Source organism: Ornithodoros turicata, unplaced genomic scaffold, assembly GCF_037126465.1.
Source record: "Ornithodoros turicata isolate Travis unplaced genomic scaffold, ASM3712646v1 Chromosome17, whole genome shotgun sequence".
In the NCBI taxonomy this organism is placed as follows: Eukaryota; Metazoa; Arthropoda; class Arachnida; order Ixodida; family Argasidae; genus Ornithodoros; species Ornithodoros turicata.
Window position 1 is genome coordinate 141,876 of NW_026999326.1, and position 23,618 is coordinate 165,493.

A 23,618-nucleotide genomic window follows, 5' to 3' on the forward strand; every position below is an offset into this window, starting at 1 on the left:
TTCCTTCCCGTTTTTATTTACACGGGGATATTCCAGCGATTATTTTTGTGCGTTGATTTTTAAGCGTGCATTGTGGGAGATTGTTTACTCGAACAGCTCACTGATGGCGCCACGCATGGCAGTTGCCTACCAGGAAGTGTCGACTCAATATCGTTCATCCTTGATGCCGGGACATGAGCGAGTTCGAAAATTGCAAACGTTAACCTTTGAAGGTTTTTATTTTTACTTTTCAAGGCGTCAATGATGACGCTCGCGAATTCCTTTTGTCTGCTGTTTGCTGTTACACCATCGTGCAAGAGTCCCTTTACAGGGTCGCCAGGTTGCTTCTTCCGCACATCACAACCGCAATGTTGTCATCTGTTCACCCTTTACAATTTAGAAACATTGACATTTTTTGGTGGGACGCGTTAGGGGTCCGTTAGGGGGTAAGAACCATGTTGCAAATAACTATGGGTAAATAGTTCACATGAAATATGTAAGCGTCCGTCATCCAACTCATTACACACATAGAACGAAGGGTTTGTGATCTTTATTAATGCAGTTTTAGGTAATGCAACAGCGCTTAAAATAACGAATTAAATAACCAAATATTATCTGTGCTCTCTATATTCGTGAGTTAACAAAAAAAAAAATTGTGCAGTTCAGGACGCGAATCTCTGGAATTGCAGCAATTTACAGTATAATTCCAACACTTTGCCGTTCTTGGAGCGCGCGATGGGAATTCCCAAGTCGTATTATTTTGCATGCACATATTTTTGCATTGACTGCTACGACATATCTCTACTATTCAACACGCTAAATTAACAGGTGATTCTCCAAATAAATAAATATACCACTTTGAGCACAGGACCATGTGTACCGGGACGTTTTAGCTGCTATGGGTGCATAACAATTACGCACAATAGCCGTGCACGTTAAAACATTGCTTTCAACTCATTAACATCGTTGGAATCAACCTAGCCTGGCTACCAACAAGATAACAGAACCCCTATAATCTAATAAGGAAATATTATCAACGCACAACACTACTATCTGTAGTTCTTATCCTCCTACACGCCATACCCAGCTGACCTAGTGAGTACATAGTATTTACAGCTAGCACAGCACAGAATACTTCACTGCACAAACAGTACTTTCACGTTATCCTCTATTTTTCAATGTATACAAGGGAAAACCTCGATGATCAAGGCAACATTCACTCTATAGTCCAGCACATGTCCAGCACAGACTTTGACTTCGGAGAACTTCGTCAAAAACTTACGTATTGCATGCATTTCTCTATTGCTTTGATAAAGCTCTGCAATTGGGTCAAGGTGTGGTCGCTACGTATGTTCATGAATGGTTCTTTCGTTGCCCACCAACAACGGCGAACCTCTTCAGCAGTACCACCACCAACATGAATGCTCTGCGGTGATGGGTCTGAAGACCTAGTCTACTCCTGGCAGGACTCGTGGTCCCATAGCTTGCACGCTCGCAGCAACAGTGATGCGATTACAAATAGTGGTTGATATGCTGTTGTGTCGTAGTCTCTTGAAACGGGAGGGAGACCTAGTGAATTGTATAACGTACGCGATCTATATGTTGCTTATTACATGATAAAATGCTGGACTCTTTAACATATTTGAACGTGCTCCCCAAATTGCTAGCACACGTAAAAGAGAGTAGTGAGTTTTACGCCCTTCATTTCAGTTTCTCGGTCGCTATAAGCGCAAGGGACATTAAAGCATAAAAAGAGTGTGCAAGTACTTATACTTTACAATACTCAGGGAAGACGTACTACATTGTAGACACACAAAAAAAAGAAAACACGATAGTCATACACTTTAGGTGTCATCTGCGCCACAGCATGTATTTCCTTTAGTACTTACGTTGGTTAGTATGCAATGACTCCATTCTCCTCCCTAAAATTGTTCCGTGTAACGATAGAAATACTTTCATTGGTCAACGATCATCATGTCCAGTGGATAACTGTGCGTAGTGGACTTCGAGACTGGGCGTTGCAGTAACCTGTGCCGCGCAGACATCACGTCACATAAAAATGTCTTCATACACTGCTCACTGAACCTCAAATATTAACACTTCCAAATATTAACGCTGAAGGCAATAAAAATAGCAGGAGGAAGAAAAGTAAGATTTGAAGCTGCATAAAATGCCAAAGCAGAAAATGAACGCTCTTGTCATTTGTATATTCCACTCGAATTGATCATGGTGAGGAAACGCCCGCTTTAAGAATTTCGGGACGTTATTGCAATGATATATTGCTATGGTATCGAAATACTACAGGAATGCGATCACTTGGTGCTCTTGACCTCTAAAGGTCGAACGTCAATATTTTCAGAGCCTTCATCAAAGGCGAATATCACCATCTATATTTTTTCAGTGATGTTCGTGCCATCGCACAGCGCATTCTCCTCTCACATATGTCACTGAAATCCATGTTGCTACGACCACATAATCTGTGCACAGAAGCCGATGGCTGATGCCAACACTGCTGCACGAGAGCGCTACTTCACATTTAATTCTGCAATGCAGGGGGTAATGTTGCCTTTACATGAGCACGTCCTTTGTTTCAGGAATCTTCATGCTGAACAGCGATCCCAGCAAAATCACACCTGCTGTTGTTAGGATGGGGGCGGCTTTACTGATTTCCAGCAGGTGACCGAAACTGACAACGCCCAGAAGGGAAGCCAAGCGACTCGTTGCGCTCAAGAAGCCATACGCAGTACTCCTGAAGGGAAAGAAAATGGCAATCGATTATGTTTCGCGTTAGAAATGCAAGAGGCTGTTCAGAACGACCAGTTCATCCTTTGGAGAGAGGAAATTAGGTTAGAATTAGCATGTACAAAATGCATACATTTCTGCAATATGTGCAGAATGCACATATTATCAACTTCACAATGACGCATAATTCAATAATTTATATAAAAAAATAAGGTTGGCAATGACACATTAATTATGCGATGCAGCGCACGACAATGATGATGATAATTCGGGCTTTTCTGGATCGCACCGGCGTCGAAGGTCATAAAGCCACCAGGTATCTGTGGTTTCCGCGCTAATTTGATGTAACATGCTATAAAACATAAAAATAGGGAATTCGATGAACATATAAAGTATACAAGAAAAACAAAAAGTGATTAAGCACTGCATTTCTTTCATCGTTGTATTGACCCCGGTATGGCCTTAAAGGTAAAATGAAATTTCCAGAATACCCAATAAAATTCTTACTGAACACGGTTTCTCCCTGTGGAGCAGCTCGTACACCATTTTTTTCACATTGAAGTTTGCGGATTGTAAATCGCGCGCGGTTCAAAGCTCACATGAACCTTTCCTCCACGATCCACTTTTCCCTCTCCCTTCCTGACTACTACACGTGTGGACTTCTGGGTCTAGCTACGTCAGGTTTGTAGATCGCTCGCAAAGAATGCGTTTCGTGTCATATCATGAGCGGTCTATACGGTGAGCAATAACTTTGTCGGTCAGGTTTCGCGCACAATGGTGACAGGATCAATTTTTTCCCCACAAAACACTCGTCGTGCCGCTCGCTGTGCGCGCCGCCCCGTGCATCAGCTCCGATGAACTTCGTTTAGGTTCTCGTGATAACATCGTTCACTTCTCGAAAGCAAAACGTCGGCTGTGTGGCTTCAGGTACATCCCTCCTGCCAAACAAACAAAAAAAAAAGAACTACAACAACTTTATTTTGAGATGAAGAGTGGGGAGGTTCATCGCCAGACGCGATACTCTTCCCCAGTGCTGATGGGGATGTGGGGAATGAAATAACAAGCCCCTTCACAGTTACGATCGAAATCCGATGGTGTCCATAAATATCAAAAGAGCTTTGAGCGCAGATCGTTGCTGGGCTGGATTGGGCCAGGGACCGACCAATTTCAATAGGGAGAAGGGGCGAGAGTCTAGCTAACGAAGAGACTCGGGAGTGCGGTTCGGGAAGGTTGGTAGTGGGGGCAATGAAGAAGAATGTGCTCCAGGTCCTCAAGAGCACCACAGTGGCAGCAGGTGGGAGAGTCAACTTGTCTCAAGCAGTAACGCCACTGAGCTGAAAAGGCCACAGCGAGTCGCATTCGGTGGATTAATGCAGCATCTTGACGAGGGGTGTTTCGCCAGCCATAGAAGCCATCTTAATATGTAATTTTGAATAACCACGTCTAGTGTCATCTACTTGTTTATTTAATAACTTTTTTTTCCTGCATTATAATTCACTGGCTTGCACTGTGGCATTGAGGAGTGCTCAGTCACCCTCCCAGGTGTAGATCGCTCGCTGAGTGACCCCTGGTTTGCCAATTCCGAACGATGCGCAGCTACCCAGAGCTGACGAGCCGCAAACACGGCGAACACGTGTCCTCTGGTGCTGTCGCATCATTCCATGAGTATCTGTTTCACTGCGTGCAGCCATAGAAGCCATCTTAATATGTAATTTTAAATAACAAACACGTCTAGTGTCATCTACTTGTTTATTTAATGGCTTTTTCCCCTGCATTATAATTCACTAGCTTGCACTGTGGCATTGAGGAGTGCTCAGTCACCCTCCCAGGTGTAGATCGCTCGCTGAGTGACCCATGTCACTGTCAAGATGTCCAGTGTTTCCAAGGAACAACAAGAGAACCTTCTGAAAAGAAATATTAACGGCGTTGTCCAGCCAGGTTATACCTTACACGCTTCGTGATCTGTATTATCGTTTTTCTGAATTTTTTCTATATGAATAAACCATTTCTTGACAACTAGATGCTTAAAAAGTGTACAGTTCTGTTTTATCGTACGCCATTATTACATTTTGGTGGTATCACGATTCAAGGCATCATTCTGCCCGGCATTCCCAACTGGTTTCTGATAACAAAAGCGTAGTTTTTTTCGATTTTGGGGGGCTTGAGGTGGCTACCATAGCACCGCACAGTCAGCACAGTATACGCAATCCATACTGTACTTGGAATTCATGTCACAAACACAAGCGACCGACCCAGAACGTCGCTGAACTTCACGTGAACGGCATTGAGATTCGACTGTGGGAAAAACGAGTCAGAAAGACTCAAAATATATTGCTAGGTTGGGATTTCCGGTAGGTCTGCATCCTGACCTCTGCTGTTAACTCTCTGGCGTAGTTCTCCAGGTCGCGGTATACATCGTGTGCTCCGCACTCCACGTTTGTTGCGGTGTATCCCGAGCTGTACTGAGAGGGAACCTTCCGTTTTGCGAACGCATGTAAGTCATACCCTGGGCTATATAGCTACAAAATATGAAGGAATCGGAGGTGGCGTTTTTGAGAAACGACAGTCCAGAAATACCCATTTTTGAAAACATAGCTGTACTCTACACCGCCTTGACGAAAGCGGGCAAAGTACAGACATGTAAATTTGACATAAATTTAAAGAGCACGCTTCGACCTACACAGCGGTACCTCATATATATAGCAGGAGCTCAGCGTAAGGACAAATATCAGCAAAATGTGAATTTTGTTGTAACTTTGGCGATTTCTAATTAAAGATCAAAATAGAATTGACCGGTGGTGTTTATGCACGCTGAAAGTCGTTGTACCTGACATACTGTGCAAAAAGAATCTACAGTTTGTGACCGTCCGATGGCGAGGAATAAAATGTCGAAATCATTCCGTCAGAAGGCTCCGTCGCCGAGTGAATTTCTTCCGGATTTTTTTTTTGCGGGCGGACCACAAAACATAGAGCCAAAATATTTATTGCTCCTGTGTGTATGCGTGTTGTGGTACAACATATATTTTTTCAAGGGAAATCGGTGATGGTGTCCGGACCACCCTGCCTGAGTTGAGATGGAATCACCCTAATATAGAACCAAACCGACATATCCTCCAACATGTAGGGAAATAATAGCTACACAATACCATATCAAAACGAGAAATGGACACCCCATTTAATCAAAGAAGATATTCTTAATCAATATGATTACACTCAAACTTACAAGTTGTCTTGTTAAAAATCCTAATATTCCTATACGTGAGAACCATCATTGCAATAGCGGGAAGTTTTGAGAGTTGTATGTAATTAACTGTGACCAGCAGAGACCCTGGAAGACCATGGGGCACGAGTGACAAGAACGGCACGAACACAAGAGGAAATAAAATCTATAACACCATATTTAATCAAAGATGATATTCTTAATCAAAACAACACAGGAGATTAATCTATCATTTTAACTATCATAAAATCATCCTCGCGACATAATCTAATCGGACACTATACAATTTTCATTCTAAGAGACACTACAAACCTTACTTTGTTTTATGAATCCAACACCCAGGCACCATGAGAGGATCTCGGTTTTTCTTCAAAGCCCGGAGACATCATCTCTCTGTCTGTACGGCCCAAGCACTGCGCATGCTTTATCTCTCAAAGGGTTGTGGGCTATATTCCCTTTTCTTCCTCGAGCAAACAGGGTGCGCTCGAGGTCAGATAAGATAGTACACAGGCTATATATTTTATTGTATTATATTGTATAGGATAGTATACAGGCGATATATTAAAGTGAGTGATGAAAGCCGACGACGCCAACACCAACATCATGTTATGCACTCTAAGGAAAAAAAAGGAGTAAAACGGGGAGTAATTGCAGCTTCTACTCCCCTAGTCTGCAATTACTCTCCATTTTAGTCCCCTAGCCCGACATTTAGTCCCGACAATTACTCCCCAGGACTGCAAATTGTCACTAAACTTCGCGAATGGTCTCCTGAATGCAACAGTCTACGTAAATATGTGACCTTGGTCAATTTGAACGACATAAGGCTGTATAACTCAGACAACGTAGCAATTTTCTAGCCACACAGAGTAAGAAACAGCGCATCTTTCTTTGTAAATTGTGCCCTAGTATGGCGCAAGATTTTATATCACTCGATATACCACGGTTGACGGTTTGCTTCAAAGTATTTTCATGCATGCACACCAATTATGTACCTGGGACTCTTACAACTGCGCGTGAAACGCAGTCTCCACTCTGTGACATTCATTTACTCCCGTGAATTTACTCCCGCGAGGGAGTATTTTTTGTGGCAATGCATTTAGTCCCCAAAAGGAGTAAAAGTACCCCTTTTTTCTTAGAGTGTGGAAGGGAGGATTCTAGCGTGGTCTTGCACATATAATCATTGAAAGCACGCTTTTTCCTTACACATTGCATATTTTTGTAAATCATTTTCCATAATTCTCACGGCAGGTGGGTATTAATAGCATTTTAAACCAAATATTAAATGTTTAGTCAATAAAACGAGCAAGATATGCTTTTCATTAAATGCAGAGGCACAATCGAAAACAGAACATACAATTGCTCTACATTGAAGAGATGGACGGATTTTGTACTCGTAACCATAAGTACTGGGAAGATGTGATAAAAAAACTGCTTCGAAAAGGTAGAGCCACGGAACGATTCCATTATCGCTGCATTTCAATACGCCCTAGACATGGTAGTACACTAGTTGGAGGTTTGCTAATGAAGAATTGAAATACACTAGACCAGAGGCAATTGTAATCATTGCAATGGGCATTGCGTTCATCAAGAAAGCAGTGAGATGAAATTATCAGATACAAGCAGTCTATATCGCACGATTCATTACGGATTTGTTGAAATTACACCTAAGTCTTGAGATGGAAAGTACATAAAAATCTTATCACATGATATGTTCCACTACCTCGGCAACACAATGATTTTCTTCTACCACTTCTTGCAACGATGTCGAATGAGCAGAAGTTCGATATTGTTGTACAAGGTCTGATGTATCATCACTTATTGAAACTCAACGAACATATCAACTCCGGTGGATCACCGGACGATTTTCATTTAATACTGTCTTGTACGCTATTCAAGAATCTTCATACAAAGAAAGGAAACATCAATAAGAGATTGTGCAAGTTCATCGCAACAAAATGCAAGTTGCTGAAGCGATACAAATGCGGCGACAACGTATCGATTGCCTTAATCAACGCTCGGTTCAAGCGACCGATAATAAGACATCATTACCTAATACATTCCGAATTCATCAATGAAGACAAGAAACGCAAACTTCAGAGTTTGGAATAGGACAGTTGTAATTTATCGGAATAAACAAGCCTTTAACTGAAATAATAAATGCAATCTTTCTCATCAATATAATGAATTCAACGCACAAGAATGAAAAACGCTTTGCATTTAGCATGGCTTGATTGAGAACAGTGATCGCTAAAGAAACGAATATTCCACACTGTGTGTAAGAATTCTCATATGGAATCAGAGCTGTCCTTCAAATAGGTTTTAGCCGACTACGCTCCGAACAACTTCAACACCCGAAGGAGAGAATTGCCGGAGAAGGATCGGTCATTGAAATTTGAAGCATGATACATCAGTTTGTGATTGCAAAAAGCATCACGAATCTTTTGAGAAAACTCATCATATTTCACGAATAAAATTCCACAATGCATGTATATTTCTCAAACAGCTGGACTGCACTCTAAAAAATATAACTTCTCTTTTGGCGTAATTTGACGATACCCTAACTGACTCCCTTTTTGGTGTATATATACACCCTCTGGCAAAACTACACCCCTCAGAAAGGGCGTTCTCTGAACACCTCTTTTGGTGTAATCTAGTGGTACCCTAACTGATTCCCTTTTTGGTGTATGTCTACACCCCCAGGCAAGACAACATCCTTCAGTAAGGGTGTTATGCCGAGGGCAACAGAAACACAACGGTTAAAATAACAGGCATAATCTTTATTTGGATTACCTATAATACACTGCATGCACAGCAATAAGAATTACATAGTCACCGCACAATACAAAACATAAAAATGTCCACCAACATGTCGACCAAGATGAAGGTATTACGGTGAGGCCAAGAGAAATCCTGCCTCTGTAGTGAAAGAAAAAAATGAACTGATAAATGCCTTAATCAAATTAAGGGCGAACCACAAATTACATGATAGTTACGCAGATTGCTGAGGCTAGAGAAGAATTAAGAGTATACACAAATACAGCCCTCGTCAACATGCAAGCAGCTCAAGCTAGAAAGTAAAGCAATCGATAAATCGATGAATGATGCGGCGCAAAAGCAACTCAAGCTATAATACGCCGAAACCATTGTAATATTGTGACTGGTTAAAAATCAGACGATTATACTAAAAAAAACGTAGAAATTAAGAAGCACACAATCATAGTGTAGTTAAAAGACCAATGTCCCTACAAAGCTGCAATTGGTAAAGGGTCAGCGAAGTGTCGGTAGCGAGACCCGAACCCATACCCCTCTGATTTCTGGTCAAGTGTATTACCAATTTCACCATTCTGACGTCGCCAACACACAAACTTGCCAGGGCCTCGTTCAGAAGACGCGCACAGCCATTGACTCAGCACATCTGACCGGAAATCAGAGGATTGTGGCCTTGAGGTTTCATTGCCCGCTACCTCTTGCCTCTTGAGTTATTGGCTCTTGCCAGCTGCTTTACTTGCTACCACAAATTGCACCAACTTCGTTTCTTACGTATACCCCTTGACTTTGCCTAACGGCCACATGTGACCGTTACAACGCGACGCGCGCTGTTCTGATTTAATCCGTGCATTCCACTTAAGGTCCAAACATTATCTCAATATACCCGCTTCAAAGGCACCTCAATCAACCAGAGAAGCAGACAAGACAAAATACACCGACAACACTTACCAAACAGCACGCTGCAGCGAGACGCTCGGACAAGTTACTCGATCCGATGGGCACGGCGGATCTGTTGCTTGCATACGTTCGAGACCCGGAACCATAATCCTTGCAGTGCATACTAAACTCAGATGGTCAAATGACCTGTAGTTTACCAACCGACCGCATCAAAGAACACGATAACTACCACAACTAACTCAAACCGCCATAGCTGGAGAACACAGAGTAAACAACACAGTGTTGCCACACCTGTCGTAGCGAAACATTAGAAATTTGATGGCCACTACACCTTTTTCACACCAATTCTCGAAATTACACCCTGCCAAGCGGGACATACACATATTACAGCCATTTTAGACCAAAAACAGGGTGAATTCCTTTCCTTGAGGGTGTAATAAGGGAGTAAAGCAATTGATACACCCCAAATACATCCCAATTACACCTAAAAAGGATTTTTATTTTTTAGAGTGTAGACCTCTTATGCATGAGCAAACGACAAATGTATCATTCGAAGGATGTCTATAACATCTTTTGACAATATATGTTGAAATGATTCTATTATCAAATGCCGTGGTGCAAATGGATCATTTTACACCATAGAGGAAGGAAACACAGGAGCGGCCCTTCGAACTTTTTGCCATTGGGACGGGCGTGCCAGCTTCGCACTGCATTCTGGGATGCTCCTGTCTACCATGTGACCGCTCACGTGACCCCAAGAGCATGCGCAGGCCAGCTCCCAAAGCAGACGACAGGAGTCGTGATTGCCTTGCAGTTGAGGTATCTGCATCGTGATGAACGCCGCGCGTCCAGCTTTATTTGTGTGTGTTCGGAGGTTTACTCTCGGTTTACCCTTCTGCTACAAGGCCGGTCAGGGTCTGCAGGACAACCACGCAGGACTAGAAACATCATTCGCGGCAGCGATGTTTGTGTGACGACGTGGCCGCGTTTTGTGTGTTTATTGCTGAAGTGCCACAAAGTGAAGCATGCCGGTAATCAAATTTGTACAACGATGGAGGAAATCGATTGAATCTGCAGCTGTATCACAGCGCCAGCTTGGAAAGGAACGATTCAATATGACTCTCTCACAGACAGGGGTACGAAACAACCGGTCAAGTACGTGCTTACGAAGGAAACGTTATTCCCGTGACAGAGCTGCTTTCTGTTGAACGACAGCCGCAACCGCGGTAAGAACACGTTAACAAAACGTTGTTTCCGCAGTGGTGCTCACATTTTAAGAGTAAGTGACTTTGGAAAAATATAAAAGCACGAAAAGCAGCGCTAGCAGCAAAGCGTTTCCAAACCGAAACTTTAGAGAGGATCACGTGGTGGACAGGAAGTAATGGCGGTTTTGACAGGAGCGACCGCCAGAGGGGTCCCACGGAAATCTGCTCGAAACGGCCGCTCCTGTGTTTCCTAACTCCATGTTTTACACGCACGATGTGCAGGCGAAATCTACATTTCTCATCATGTAGTCTTCGTAACACACAGCACACAAACGTATATGAAATAAATTCTAAGTGGCAATCAGATTTTGGGAGAAGCGGATCACACAACTGTCATCAGAAATGCTTAACCAATATACAATGGGCTAATTCCAACGTATTTCGACCAAGCAAGGAACCTGACCACCTACGTTTTTCTTCAAATCTATTCTTCAGGGGACGGGAAATGTTGAAAAATGCGCCTATATTTAAGCCCCAACCTTCAGCCATATTCGAAGGAGAGGGGGAGAAAGAAACTGGTCGAAATATGACCCAGTCGTTTCCGGCTACTTTGCGGGCTCCTCATTAGAGAACTATGCGGTTCTAAAGCCACAATTTTTTTCGCCTGCTCACTACTACATGGACAACTCACTTTCTGCTTCCTACCCGTTTGCAACTGAAACGTTTCTCGTAAAAAAATGGCAACGTCGCAAGATAATGGGAAAAAACGCCGTTTTTCGGAGCCTTCCTGTACTGACGCCGTTTATCGGAAAATAATGAAACCGACACCATTCGTTTCGTCACGTTTGTAACTTGTTTTCTCTGAATCGCGTCCGCCCTTGGCGACCGTAACGCCGACCAGCTGCGGGAGAGTACCGCCTAGCGCGCGTGCACACTGTCACTTTAAAAAATCGTAGCGTCACCGACAATCAAATACAAATCTCTTTTTTTTCTGTGTGTTAGGAAAGGGTTTCTACGCAACATATAAAAAACTCGCGGAAACTTTTTTATGGCTATTTTTTGCTAGCGCTTGCCGAAATACAACTAAATCGCGATACAGCCTGTGGGATTACTACACTCTGCTTCTAGCACATTAACTCTAGAAGAATGAAAATGGTATCGACATATAGGGTATGCAATGACGAAACGAATGGTGTACGTTTCATTATTTTCCGATAAACGGCGTCAGTACAGGAAGGCTCCGAAAAACGGCGTTTTTTTCCCTTTTTTTCCTTGCGACTTTGCCATTTTTTTACGAGAAACGTTTCAGTTGCAAACGGGTAGGAAGAAGAAAGTGAGTTGTCCATGTAGTAGTGAGCAGGCGAAAAAAATTGTGGCTTTAGAACCGCATAGTTCTCTATTGAGAAGCCCGCAAAGTAGCCGGAAACGACTGGGTCATATTTCGACCAGTTTCTTTCTCCCCATCTCCCTCGAAAATGGCTGAAGGTTGGGGCTTAAATATAGGCGCATTTTTCATCATTTCTCGTCCCCTGAGGAATATATTTTTTCCAAAAGATTGGAGATGGTCAGGTTCCTTGCTTGGTCGAAATTCGCTGGAATTAGCCAATGAAGATGAGCATTATGCATAAACACAATGGAAGATATGCTATCTTAATAAGCAGATCAGCACACGTCACACATAACCGTAGATCCAATTCACAAAATGTATTCGAGGTTTCCCGTAGCCATACTGAAAAAGTATCACCTTATTTTAGTGTCATAGAATCCGGGCACTACAAATGGAAAGGCCATATTTTAATTTTATAAGTTTTTAGCTCATAACGTGGTATAACGCAAACTCCACACTAAAGATCATTTTCTTGTTTAAATTTTCAAGGTCAAAATTGTACACTATTTCTTGCATTTTTAAAGATATAGATTAAAAAGCTTTGCATATAGTCACACATACTATACAAGATATTCGATTGTGACTTAAATGCTAAAATGTATCGATTCCCTTTGAGGAGAAGTGGAGACAACTTTTTTCGGGTTTTCTTGCGACTTTGTCATTTTTTTACGAGGAAAGTTTCAGTTACCAATGGGTAAGAAGAAAAAAAGTGTGTTGCCCATGTAGTAGTGAGCAGGTGAAAAAAAATTGTGTATACCCTTTCCCTAACCCAAGCAACAACACCAGACGAGAATGCAGAAAAATAGTTCACATCAGGTTTAATTAAACATATCAATTCGAAATACATAGAGTTATCACAGTTTTATACAATTCCAGACTGAAGGGCATCGTGATGACCCCACAGAAATTAGGAAGATTCACTATGATTCTATGATTCTATGAGTTGGGCATTATGTATGTATGATGTATTAATTGTGTCTGTCGATTTCCTCTATAGGAAAACCTTTAAATACTTCTCGCTTGCTTAGAATGTTACTTCATGAAATATTAATTGTCTTGTATTTATTTCAATTGAACGCTCCATCAGTAAAAATAATCTCTGAGTTGGGAATACCTCATATTTCTGAGTTCTGTTTCACATTAGATTTTTCTGTGTGGTTCATCTATATAGAACTTTCTGTTGCAAGATATTACAAAAATGATGTAATTAACTTTGTTTCTCGTCTTTGATCGAGTATTATTGCTGTCATTTAATAATTTGGACTTTCTCTACATATTCAATAAAAAATATCGCCTCTGTACAAACTTAGCCGACTATGTCATCCACTTTGACGAAAGACTTCTGTTTCAAGGAAAGTATTCGTAAAGATAGTGATCCCCACGAGTAATATCGGCATCTATTTGCGCTGCACAATAAAATATATCGCCTTTGTGCTATCTTATCTGACCTCGAGAGCGCCCGGTTTGCTTGTTGAATTTAATAATTTGGTGGTCCACCTGTGGTTCATTCAGTTTCAATAAGTGGTGATACATCCGACATTGTACGGCAATATTGAACTTCTGCTCATTCGACATCGTTGCAAGAAATGGTAGAAGAAAATAGGTGTGTTGCCGAGGTAAGCACATAACATGTGATAATATTTTTAAGCACTTTCCATCTCAATAGTTAGGTGTAATTTCAACAAATCTGTAATGAATCGTGCGATATAGACTGCTTGTATCTGATAATTTGATCTCACTGCTTTCTTTATGAACGCAATGCCCAGTACAAGAATTACAATTACATCTGGTCTAGTGTATTTCAATTCTTCATTAGCAAACATCCAACTAGCGTACTACCATGTCTAGGACGTATTGAAATGCACCGATATGGAATCGTTTCGTGGCTCTTCCTTTTTGAAGCAGTTTTTTATCGCATCTTCCCATGACTTATGGTAACCAGTACAAAATTCGTCCATGTCTGTTCTGCTTTCGATTGTGCCTCTACATTTAATTAAAAGCATATCTACTCTAATTTTATTGATCAGAACTTTATTATCTGGTTTAAAATGCTATTAATATCAACCTCCCGTGAGAATTGTTGAAAATGATTTGCAAAAAGATGCAATGTGCAAGGAAACAGCGTGCTTTCAATGATTCTATGTACAAGACCACGCTAGAATCCTCCCATCCATAACTTGACGTTGGTGTTGGGGTCGTCGGCTTTTATTACTCACTTTATCGCTTGAACCCACTAGTTGATCTTGTTTATTCATTGAAATGACAAGTTTCTGTACAGATTCTGTGGTGTATTCGCCCTGCTTCCTTAGAAATGATTTGTCTGAATTAATTATTGTTTTGACTTTTTCCAGGTGTTCACTCGATTGATATTCTATGAGTTGAGCATTATGTATGTATGATGTATTAATTGTGTCTGTCGATTTCCTCTATAGGAGAACCTTTAAATACTTCTCGCTTGCTTAGAATGTTACTTCATGAAATAATTATTGTCTTGTATTTATTTCAATTGAACGCTCCATCAGTAAAAACATTCTCTGAGTTGGGAATACCTCATATTTCTGACTTATGTTTCACATTTGATTTTTCTGTGTGGTTCATCTATATAGAACTTTCTGTTGCAAGATATTACAAAAATGATCTAATTAACTTTGTTTCTCGTCTTTGATCGAGTATTATTGCTATCATTTAATAATTTGGACTTTCTGTACATATTCAATAAAAATATCGCCTCTGTACAAACTTAGCCGACTATGTCATCCACTTTGACGAAAGACTTCCGTTTCAAGGAAAGGATTCGAAAAGATAGTGATCCCCACGAATACTATCGGCATCTATTTACGCTACACAATAAAATATATCGCCTTTGTACTATTTTATCTGACCTCGAGAGCACCCTGTCTGCTTGAGGAAGGAAAAGGAATATAGCCCCCAACCCTTTGAGTGATAAAGCATGCGCAGTGGCCGTATAGACAGAGAGATGATGTCTCCGGGCTTTGAAGAAAAACCGAGATCCTCTCATGGTGCCTGGGTGTTGGATTCATAAAACAAAGTAAGGTTTGTAGTGTCTCTTAGAATGAAAATTGTATAGTGTTCGATTAGATTATGTCGCGAGGATGATTTTATGATAATTAAAATGATAGATTATTCTCATCTGTTGTTTTGATTAAGAATATCGTCTTTGAATAAATGTGGTGTTATAGATTTTACTTCCTCTTGTGTTCGAGTCGTTCTTGTCGTTCGTGTCCCATAGTCTTCTAGGGTCTCTGCTGGTCACGGTTAATTACATGCAACTATCAGAACTTCCCGCTATTGCAATGATGGTTCTCACGTATAGGAATATTATACTTTTTATAGTACAACTTGTAATTTTGATTGTAATGATATTGATTAAGAATATCTTCTTTGATTAAATGGGGTGTCCATTTCTCGTTTTGATATAGTGTTGTGTAGCTATTATTTCCCTACATGTTGAAGGATATGTCGGTTCGGTTCTATATTAATGCTATCTGTTGATCGTGTTGATTCGAATTATTTTCTTATCTCTGCGATATTCACTTGACAAGAAACTGGTTCATTAAATTTGTGTTATGTTGGAGTATTAAACTTAGCTTCCATATTGTGCTCGAAATTACTTACATCTATCAGAACTATCAGATACTTGTAATTAAAACTGTACACAAAATTCCTGTGATGCAATGATGATTCTCACATCTCAGATTTTTTATAATACAGCTTGTGATTTTGATTGCAATCGTATTGATTAATCTTATTTGATTAAATGTGCTACTCCATTTTCTGATTCCTGATTAACTGAAAACTTGTGTGTATGATTACAGTTAATAAAAATATTGTGTTCGATCTGTGATACCTATTCAATGCTAACGTATCGTACCTGTAATAAGTATATTCTTGGTTCGTGTATTGTATTGTGTTTCTTCTGCTTCAGGTTTTTTGGCTGGGTTTTGTCCTCCACACAGAGTCAGAGCATAATTCATGACACTATTGACTTTAATAAATATATTTTCACTTGTACTTTTGTGTATGGCTATCCTTTGCATGTCTATATTTGCATGTAAACCGCCTATTGTACACCCGTTGTAGCAGGAAAAAAATTGGGAGTGAAGTGGTGGTGAAGGCGGAAAAGTGGCGAAAGAAGCCGGCTAAGGTTGAAAAATACCCTAGGGTAAGCGCACGCACAGCCCTCCCCCCGCCGGTAAGTGCGCGGACGACCCTCCGCACACGCGCCGCCTGCCGATAAGCGGGAAAAAATACGCGAAGGACCCATGGGTCAACGGCACAGGGGTCCATGTTGCTAAGTCATCTCGTTTTCACTTCGGCCAGGTCATTTACTACTCTTATCCATTTCTGAATTACATTAAATTTGAATTGTATTAAATTTAAATTACATTAGATTGTTGCGTGTTGCTCGGTTCCTATCATCGGGTGTGTTCATTGTTCTGCTCAACATCGGACAAGCAAGAATGCGCATATTTTGCATAGATCTAGGTGAATGAATGAAGGAATACGACGTGGACTTACATTGACAGAATAAGCCTACGAAACTCTGCTGAAAAGACTACAACAAAAACTAGTACAGGAAATCTCGTCCTTTTTTTGCGGGTCATTGCATTCTGGGCAGAAGTCGCCAATTTTTCTCCATCTTCCACCCATACACCAATCCGGACAGTCCTAAACGTGCAATAAAGTGCACATGCAGCGCCACCAATGAGTAAAGTTTCAAGCGCACGGAGCCAAGCGTCCCTGAGACGGGCGCCGTCCACCAATAAATGTCACGTCTTCTCTTGTGTTTCATCTTGCTCCTCCTTATCTTACACTTCTCCCTTGGGTGGTTCTCCCGCCACAAAGTGTTGAAAGGGAACATATTACCGCAAGGGAACTGTGGCTATGACCGGCATACAGAGGGGACAGTAGGAAGGTATAAGGGTCATGGAGTTTAGTATGCGTCACGGGACGACTGGAAAAGAATGTCACATTAAGGGTATGGTCTCACTCCCTTCTTAAAAAGAGGCAACTTTGTACCAGACCTGTAGCTATCATTTTCGTCTGTTGGTGGCGAAACTGGTGCCATTCGGAAGCTATGATTCTTGACTTGGGGGGGACCGTCTTCCGATTTTCGGCAAGGCATGCGGTTGCGGCGCCATAAGGCCTGGAACATGCCAATATCTCCGATTATGGGTGGTCTTTGTACGAATCTGGTGCAAAAGGGAGAGCAGATAGCGGCGCACAATTTGTTGCGTTGTCTTGTTCTGTGATACGTGGAGGGTGGACCGTCTCGCTGTTATTGATATATGACGCCGATAATCCGGAAGCGCCCTCAGAAAAACATGAAAAAGTGCTTTCTTTGGCTTCCTGTTTCGAGGTGTTCTAACCAGCCTAGAAGTGGCAGTGGATCGGCAATGATGCGCAAAACAATTGCTGAAAATTTGAGCATGATTGGATGAGCACAGCGCCGGTTATTACGTTCCCAAGCCATTCCAAAAGATTCCGACCAAACCGAAGCTGTACAGGATGTCCGGTGGCCACAACGTGGCGGAGCATGTAACTACCGTGTGATCAACTCCAGTATTCTGCGAAAGGTGGCGCTTGCGTCACTTCTGTTTGTTACGTCATGTTGGTTGCGTACTGCTGTTGTGCTGCGGGCGCATTCATCCACGCCGTGTTGACTGGTGCTGACTGTCGTGTTCTGATTTGAACTGTTGATATTGCGGTAGGCTGCACGTTCATAGTATCGTTGCTGCTGCCGCTTCGCACAAACTGGAAACGCGCGGCAATGACACGGCCGTACAAGAATCCTCGGAAACCGCGGAGTATCAGTCTGCAAGCTGCGTCGGCGGCTGGCGAGAGAGAAACGGTAAGTTGTAACCAAGTGATTGTAACTTTGTACTGGTGCAGTCCGCTTGCTATTATTTATCTGTTCTTCCCCGTACGGAAACCAAGCTGTGGTCTTTGCCCCCCTTGTATGATCTTAGGCATCAGTGGTCTTAGTCTAGTGTCATTGCCTTGACTCTCGGGGCAAGACTGAGAAGCACCTGTATTACGACTCTCCCCCGATGATTTTATATTATTACTATTTTTTTTTGATAGTCTGAGGTACAGCACAGGAGTAAAAGGGGTGAGAATGGACAGCGTTGTCTAGGTTTGGAACTGTCTTCTGCTGTGTATCTCACTTCGATATTTCATTTCTGCCGATGAGAGCATTGCCAAGTTTTTGTGCATTTTGACTTTTTCAGATTACCACAGTGGTGCCAACTTCCATTTGCAGCTATCCAAGAGACAGCCGTACGATGGGATGCGGTCCAGCTCGACCCGGATGTTATAATAAACAATATATGCATTTACCAATTTCTAATGCCTGTGTTCCACCTCCTCTTTTTCTATGTTTGCTACAGTTGCCTCACTGCCTCATCCCGTTGTTTTACCCTAACCAACCTCGAATGGCCGCTTCCGCAGTACGATGAACTCATCATGGGCATGTTCATAACAATATCACAATGCCCGTGCTAACATACCTGAAATTGGACCCGTACATTCCTTTAGTCTCACCATATGTTCTTGTCTTCTCTTTTTTTTTTTTTTTACATTCTCCAACGTCCTGCGGTCTCATGAAAAGTTATCGTATAGACTCTTCTCCCACAAAAGTCTTGTAACACTTGGAATAAGTTATGCAAGAGCAGGAAATAGACCAACTTGCACGAGATTTCCGACCACTGACCTGCTGCATTCGGGTTAGCATGGCACACGGCCAGAAGAGGACAGATGACAGAGAAAAAAAATGGGAAAGCGCGCCCGTTCACATTCCTTCCGTTGTTGTACCACCTGTCTAATTGTAAGAGAAAATCGTGGGGGAACGCATAAGGCTGTTATTCGAAACGTGTCTCTTGTGTGCTTCCTTGTTTGTCTTTCTCGCAACGTGTCCTCCGCCTAACATATTGGCCTTGGCTCATAATCGTTGTTGTGAACGAACTAAAAATCGTAGAACCCTATGTTTGCGCCTAGAGAGCATTACGTGCGTTTAGTGTGCCTGTGGACCAAATCTAGCGGTACAATGAACGACTGTAGCATTTCGTGCAGCACTATCTTCGGTACACAAGCAGCCATGGTCTCAAGGGAATTAAAACTGTAATCGGTATCATCAACATAATTATCGTAATGAACCTAATTATCGTAATGAACCTAATTATCGTAATACGTTTGAATAATAGCAATTGCGCACCTCGCCGCGCATGCTGAATCATATTCGGTTGCTGCAAGTGCCGCTGACATCCTGCGTGTTAGATAAAGCTGTTAGGGGCAACAAGCAGGCTCGCACAAAAGAATTGTCACTGCTAGGCAATGAATGTGAACACAGAAAAGGCTACGAGCTAATTCTCTTTCGTCTCCCAAACACATGCTTCTTCGTCTTGTTCCTTTACTTTTCTTTCTTTTTTTTTTTGCTTCATTGTTTCTAATCGAACGGAAGGAACCGGGTTATGCACCAGCTTGTCTGCGTCCTGTCCCTTCGGTCGGCAGTTAGGTAGCGGAGTACCGCTATTCGCTACTCCTCTGAACCGTCGCTACTCGTTCCGAAACGTGGCGCCGTACCGCTACCGGAAGGAAATATGTACCGGCGCTACTGCCAAGCTGCCTCGTAAGATATTTGTATATTATATATATTATATACAGGGTGTCCCAGAAAACGTGTCATTGAATTATAATAAAAAAACTACACCACCTAGAGTCACCCGGTCAACGGCATTTGTTCTTACTGGGTTTTTGCCACCTCCTCGTGTGAATGTCGTGTAACGTAAATTTAATCATGTAAATTTTTGCGAGCCTAAGTCGGAAATTTGCCTGGTAAAGGTCACTTTTTTACCCCACCACCCTATTGAAAAAACCCATAAGTAATTCATATAGGTCCTGTGTAAAATTATAAAGGATGATACAGGGTTCTTATGGGTTATTTAGGAACCTATATAACTCCTGTGTAGGTCATTATGGGATCATAAACGATCCCGTGCAGGAGTCATGTAGGACCATGCAGGACCCATATAAGTTCCTACATTGAGGATGTAGGAGTTACACGGGTCCTATATGTAGACCATGCAGAATTCATACAGGGTCACATACGGCCACATAGGAGTCATCCTTTGTCAACCAGTTATAAGTCCCTGAAACCCTCAAACAAGTAAAAACGTGCAGGAACCCCCCCCCCCATATCAGCCCTCCTAAAATCAATATAAAATTTTTACATGTATAAATTTGATATTGATTTTAGGAGGGCTGATATGTGTTTAATCAGTTATTTCAAGCTGCAGCTTAAAATAACTGATGTTCGATTCATTTTTGGAACATACATACAAGTCCATTATTGATCGACCAAACATCAAACATAAAATGATGCGTGCGTTCCATGCACACATTTGGCATATTACAGTACTTGGCGTTTTTCAACCGTCCAGTGGTTGTTGAACCCCATCCAGCGACATTGCTTTGTCGGTCGATGGGTTTCCGGGTCTAATATCTCGGCCTGCAGCTGTCATATCGGGACGCGGTTTTTTGTGACCTTCGCCTGCATGCACGTGGCTTGTGAGAAATCCTGACAGTTGCCGAGATATTTGGAAATTCAAGGTCCCAGCCGGTGCTTCCGACACCTCCAAAGTCCCGTACCTCTCGTCCCGTTTGTCGGATCGAGACCAAAATTTAGGTCCGAACAGGTCTGGAATAGCTCAACGATCGCTCAAATCACACTAGTAGCTGATCTCTAGTGGTTTAGATGCCGTACGAGGAGACGCGTTAGAAACGCCGTTTTTTCGAACTTCGGGGCCCTTTTTCGGAAATAAGCTAGCGTCGGACATGATGTATCTTTAGTGAGCATACTATTATCGACGCGGTGTACGTGGTAGAATTTACCACACTTTTTCAACTTTAGCGGTTCTCGAGTTACAGGTTTTTGCGTTTACTGGCCTCCCAGTACATGGGGCCGACGGCTTTTCCCCCCCCAAACGTTCCCCTTGCTGCGACATGGTCGTGTTTCCCTTCGTCGTGACCGCCTCGATGTGCTCTTTCGAACAGCGTTGATCCTGTAGACGCGCCACGTTCCGTTCTCGCGATATCGGCTTCAGAGTATGGTGAGGCGACCAGTCTGGCTAGCGCAACTCTGAAACGCTTCCCACTGTTCGGAGTCTCAACTCGCATACCCGACGTCCAATTCAGTCGAAATTTTGTGTGCATGTGCTCTGTTCTCTGCTCTACAACTTTCTCATTCAACCCACCCGTCAATTTCCAGCGGTTAAGGTGTGATTCTCGAAATTCCTGACACCGACCACCATTTCCTGACTTTGTCCCCGTTTTCAGGTTGCAAGCCCGCGGCGGATGCGAATTTTCTTTTAATGGATAAACGCACTGGACATAGGCAACGCGTAGAAACTTGCGGCACCTTTCTATCCCTCTCCGTTCCCGAGTTAGTTCCCGTGGCAGCGGCGGCCCTCTTATACATAGGACCGGGGGCATTTTTCTCGATAACGGGTTTTTGTTGGGGTAGAAAGGCGATTGAGGTCTCTTTTTGACAGGGCAAGCGTCTTCTTTCCGATAGTATTAGTCCCGTCTTCGCGCGACTTTCCGTTCTCTTGCAATAGTGCGAAGAGCGCCTGAACAGCTGGCGTCTTCCTTCCCTTCCACCGCCGCCACCAAGCGGGGCTCTCTGGCGTCCATTTCGCTTGCAAAGTTCGTTGAGCTCGGGCGCGTTTGTTCTCGCATCCGGATTTTCGCGTTTCGTTGTGGCTCTGGGCTCCTCTGGTGCACCGAACTGCTGTGGCTGTGTTATTCTGCTCTACAGGTGATGCCTGGACGTGCTTTCTTGTGTGCGTGTTGGAAGATACGTCCAGAAGCCCTTAGATTTGGTGAAGTAAAGGTTAGTTGCGTGCCAGTAGTGTCATGTTTCGTGCTTTTTGTTCAGTATCCTTTCAGCATGTGGGTTCCTCCTACTTTATGCTCTCAGTGTGATTATTACCCTTGTGATTTCTATTACCTTATCTCTATCTGTTAGCTCAGTGTCCCTATTGGTAAACCTGAGGGTGAAGATGTCACATGTGATGCTCCAGTGGCCCTGCTACTTACGACGAATTTATGAATTTCAGATGCTTTTCACGGATCGATTTCCGTGAACAACGCAGATGAGCCAGCACACACACGACGTGAGAAAATGAACAGATACGTCACGGAAATGTTGAAAGACATCAAGTAAGTCGCGTCGAAGTACGTTGCAGAGCTCTTCACTGATTTGTGTTTACTGTGAAACAGATGGGGCATACGCCTCACCCATGCAACTCCGTCATCTGCTCCACGGCAGTGCAAGCCTTTACAGCTGTGTCCTTGAATGTAAAAAAATTGTGAATGGCATTAACAAATAAAGGGAAGTAGACTCTATATTATTATACTCCTGTCTTATTATTTTTGTTCATTGCATGTGTATGCATGTATCGCCACAGCCAAATTTCATACCGTGTCCCCATACACGCAGTATACAGATCATATAGAAGACGCAGGTCCTACATCTCCTATAATACCTATATTGCTCCTATAACACCTATAACTCCGGTGGTACCTACACCACATATAGGTCCTATATCCAATAACATCATATCAGGATCTACATATAGGATTTTTCAGTAGGGCACTGTGAAAAGCGTGTCTAATTTAGTCAAATTAATGATAATTGACAGAGATATTCAGAAGCTATCCCATCGGAAAAAATAGCCGAACATCATGCTCTACGGAAGTCGCACAGAATAGCGCACGATGAATTTTTCAGCGCAATCTTTGTCAGTCCGACGAAAGGAGGTTGGAAACCCAGCCTCCCCGACATCGCAGAAAGAGATAAAACAGGCACGGCTTATCACGTCCGACTTTCGCTGGGGTAATCCTTTCCCTCTCCCAATTTAAGGAACTGTTACTTTTTCTACTATCACTCTGTGGGCTGGCATCGGAACCTCCTTTCGTCGCGCTGCGAGCGATTGCGTTCAAAAAGTCATCGCGCGCTATGGTCCCGTGCTCCGAAAAGCACCGCTATTCGGCTATTTTTTCCGATGGGATAGCTCGTGAGTATCACTGTGAATTATCATGAATTTGAGTGAATTCGGCACGCTCTTCATATTGGTGGGGTGAAAAAGTGACCTTTACTTGGCAAATTTCCGAGTTCAGTTCGCAAATATTTACATAATTAAACTTGGAGTACATGACATTCACATTAGCAGGTGGCAAAAACCTAGTAAGAACAAATGCCGTTGACCGCATGATACTAGGTGGCGTAGTTTTTTTATTATAATTCAATGAACCGTTTTCTGGGACACCCTGTATGTAACCATGATGAGTAGAGCCCACACAACGCTTAGGCAATAAAATATTGTTTTATGCAGAAACA

At 42.5% G+C, this 23,618-nt stretch overlaps 1 protein-coding gene across 3 annotated transcripts in view; it reads right to left on the bottom strand.

Annotated features, from left to right (window-relative positions):
• Positions 1-514: 514 nt before the first annotated feature.
• The window catches only part of LOC135372798 (synaptic vesicle glycoprotein 2C-like), a 767,922-nt gene continuing 744,818 nt past the window's right edge, over positions 515-23,618 (bottom strand). For all 3 annotated transcript variants that reach the window (XM_064606261.1, XM_064606262.1, XM_064606263.1), the window contains one exon: positions 515-2,728. In XM_064606261.1, coding sequence (XP_064462331.1) covers positions 2,548-2,728 — 181 coding nt within the window. In that variant the 3' untranslated portion in view covers positions 515-2,547. The remainder of the gene's footprint in view (positions 2,729-23,618) is intronic.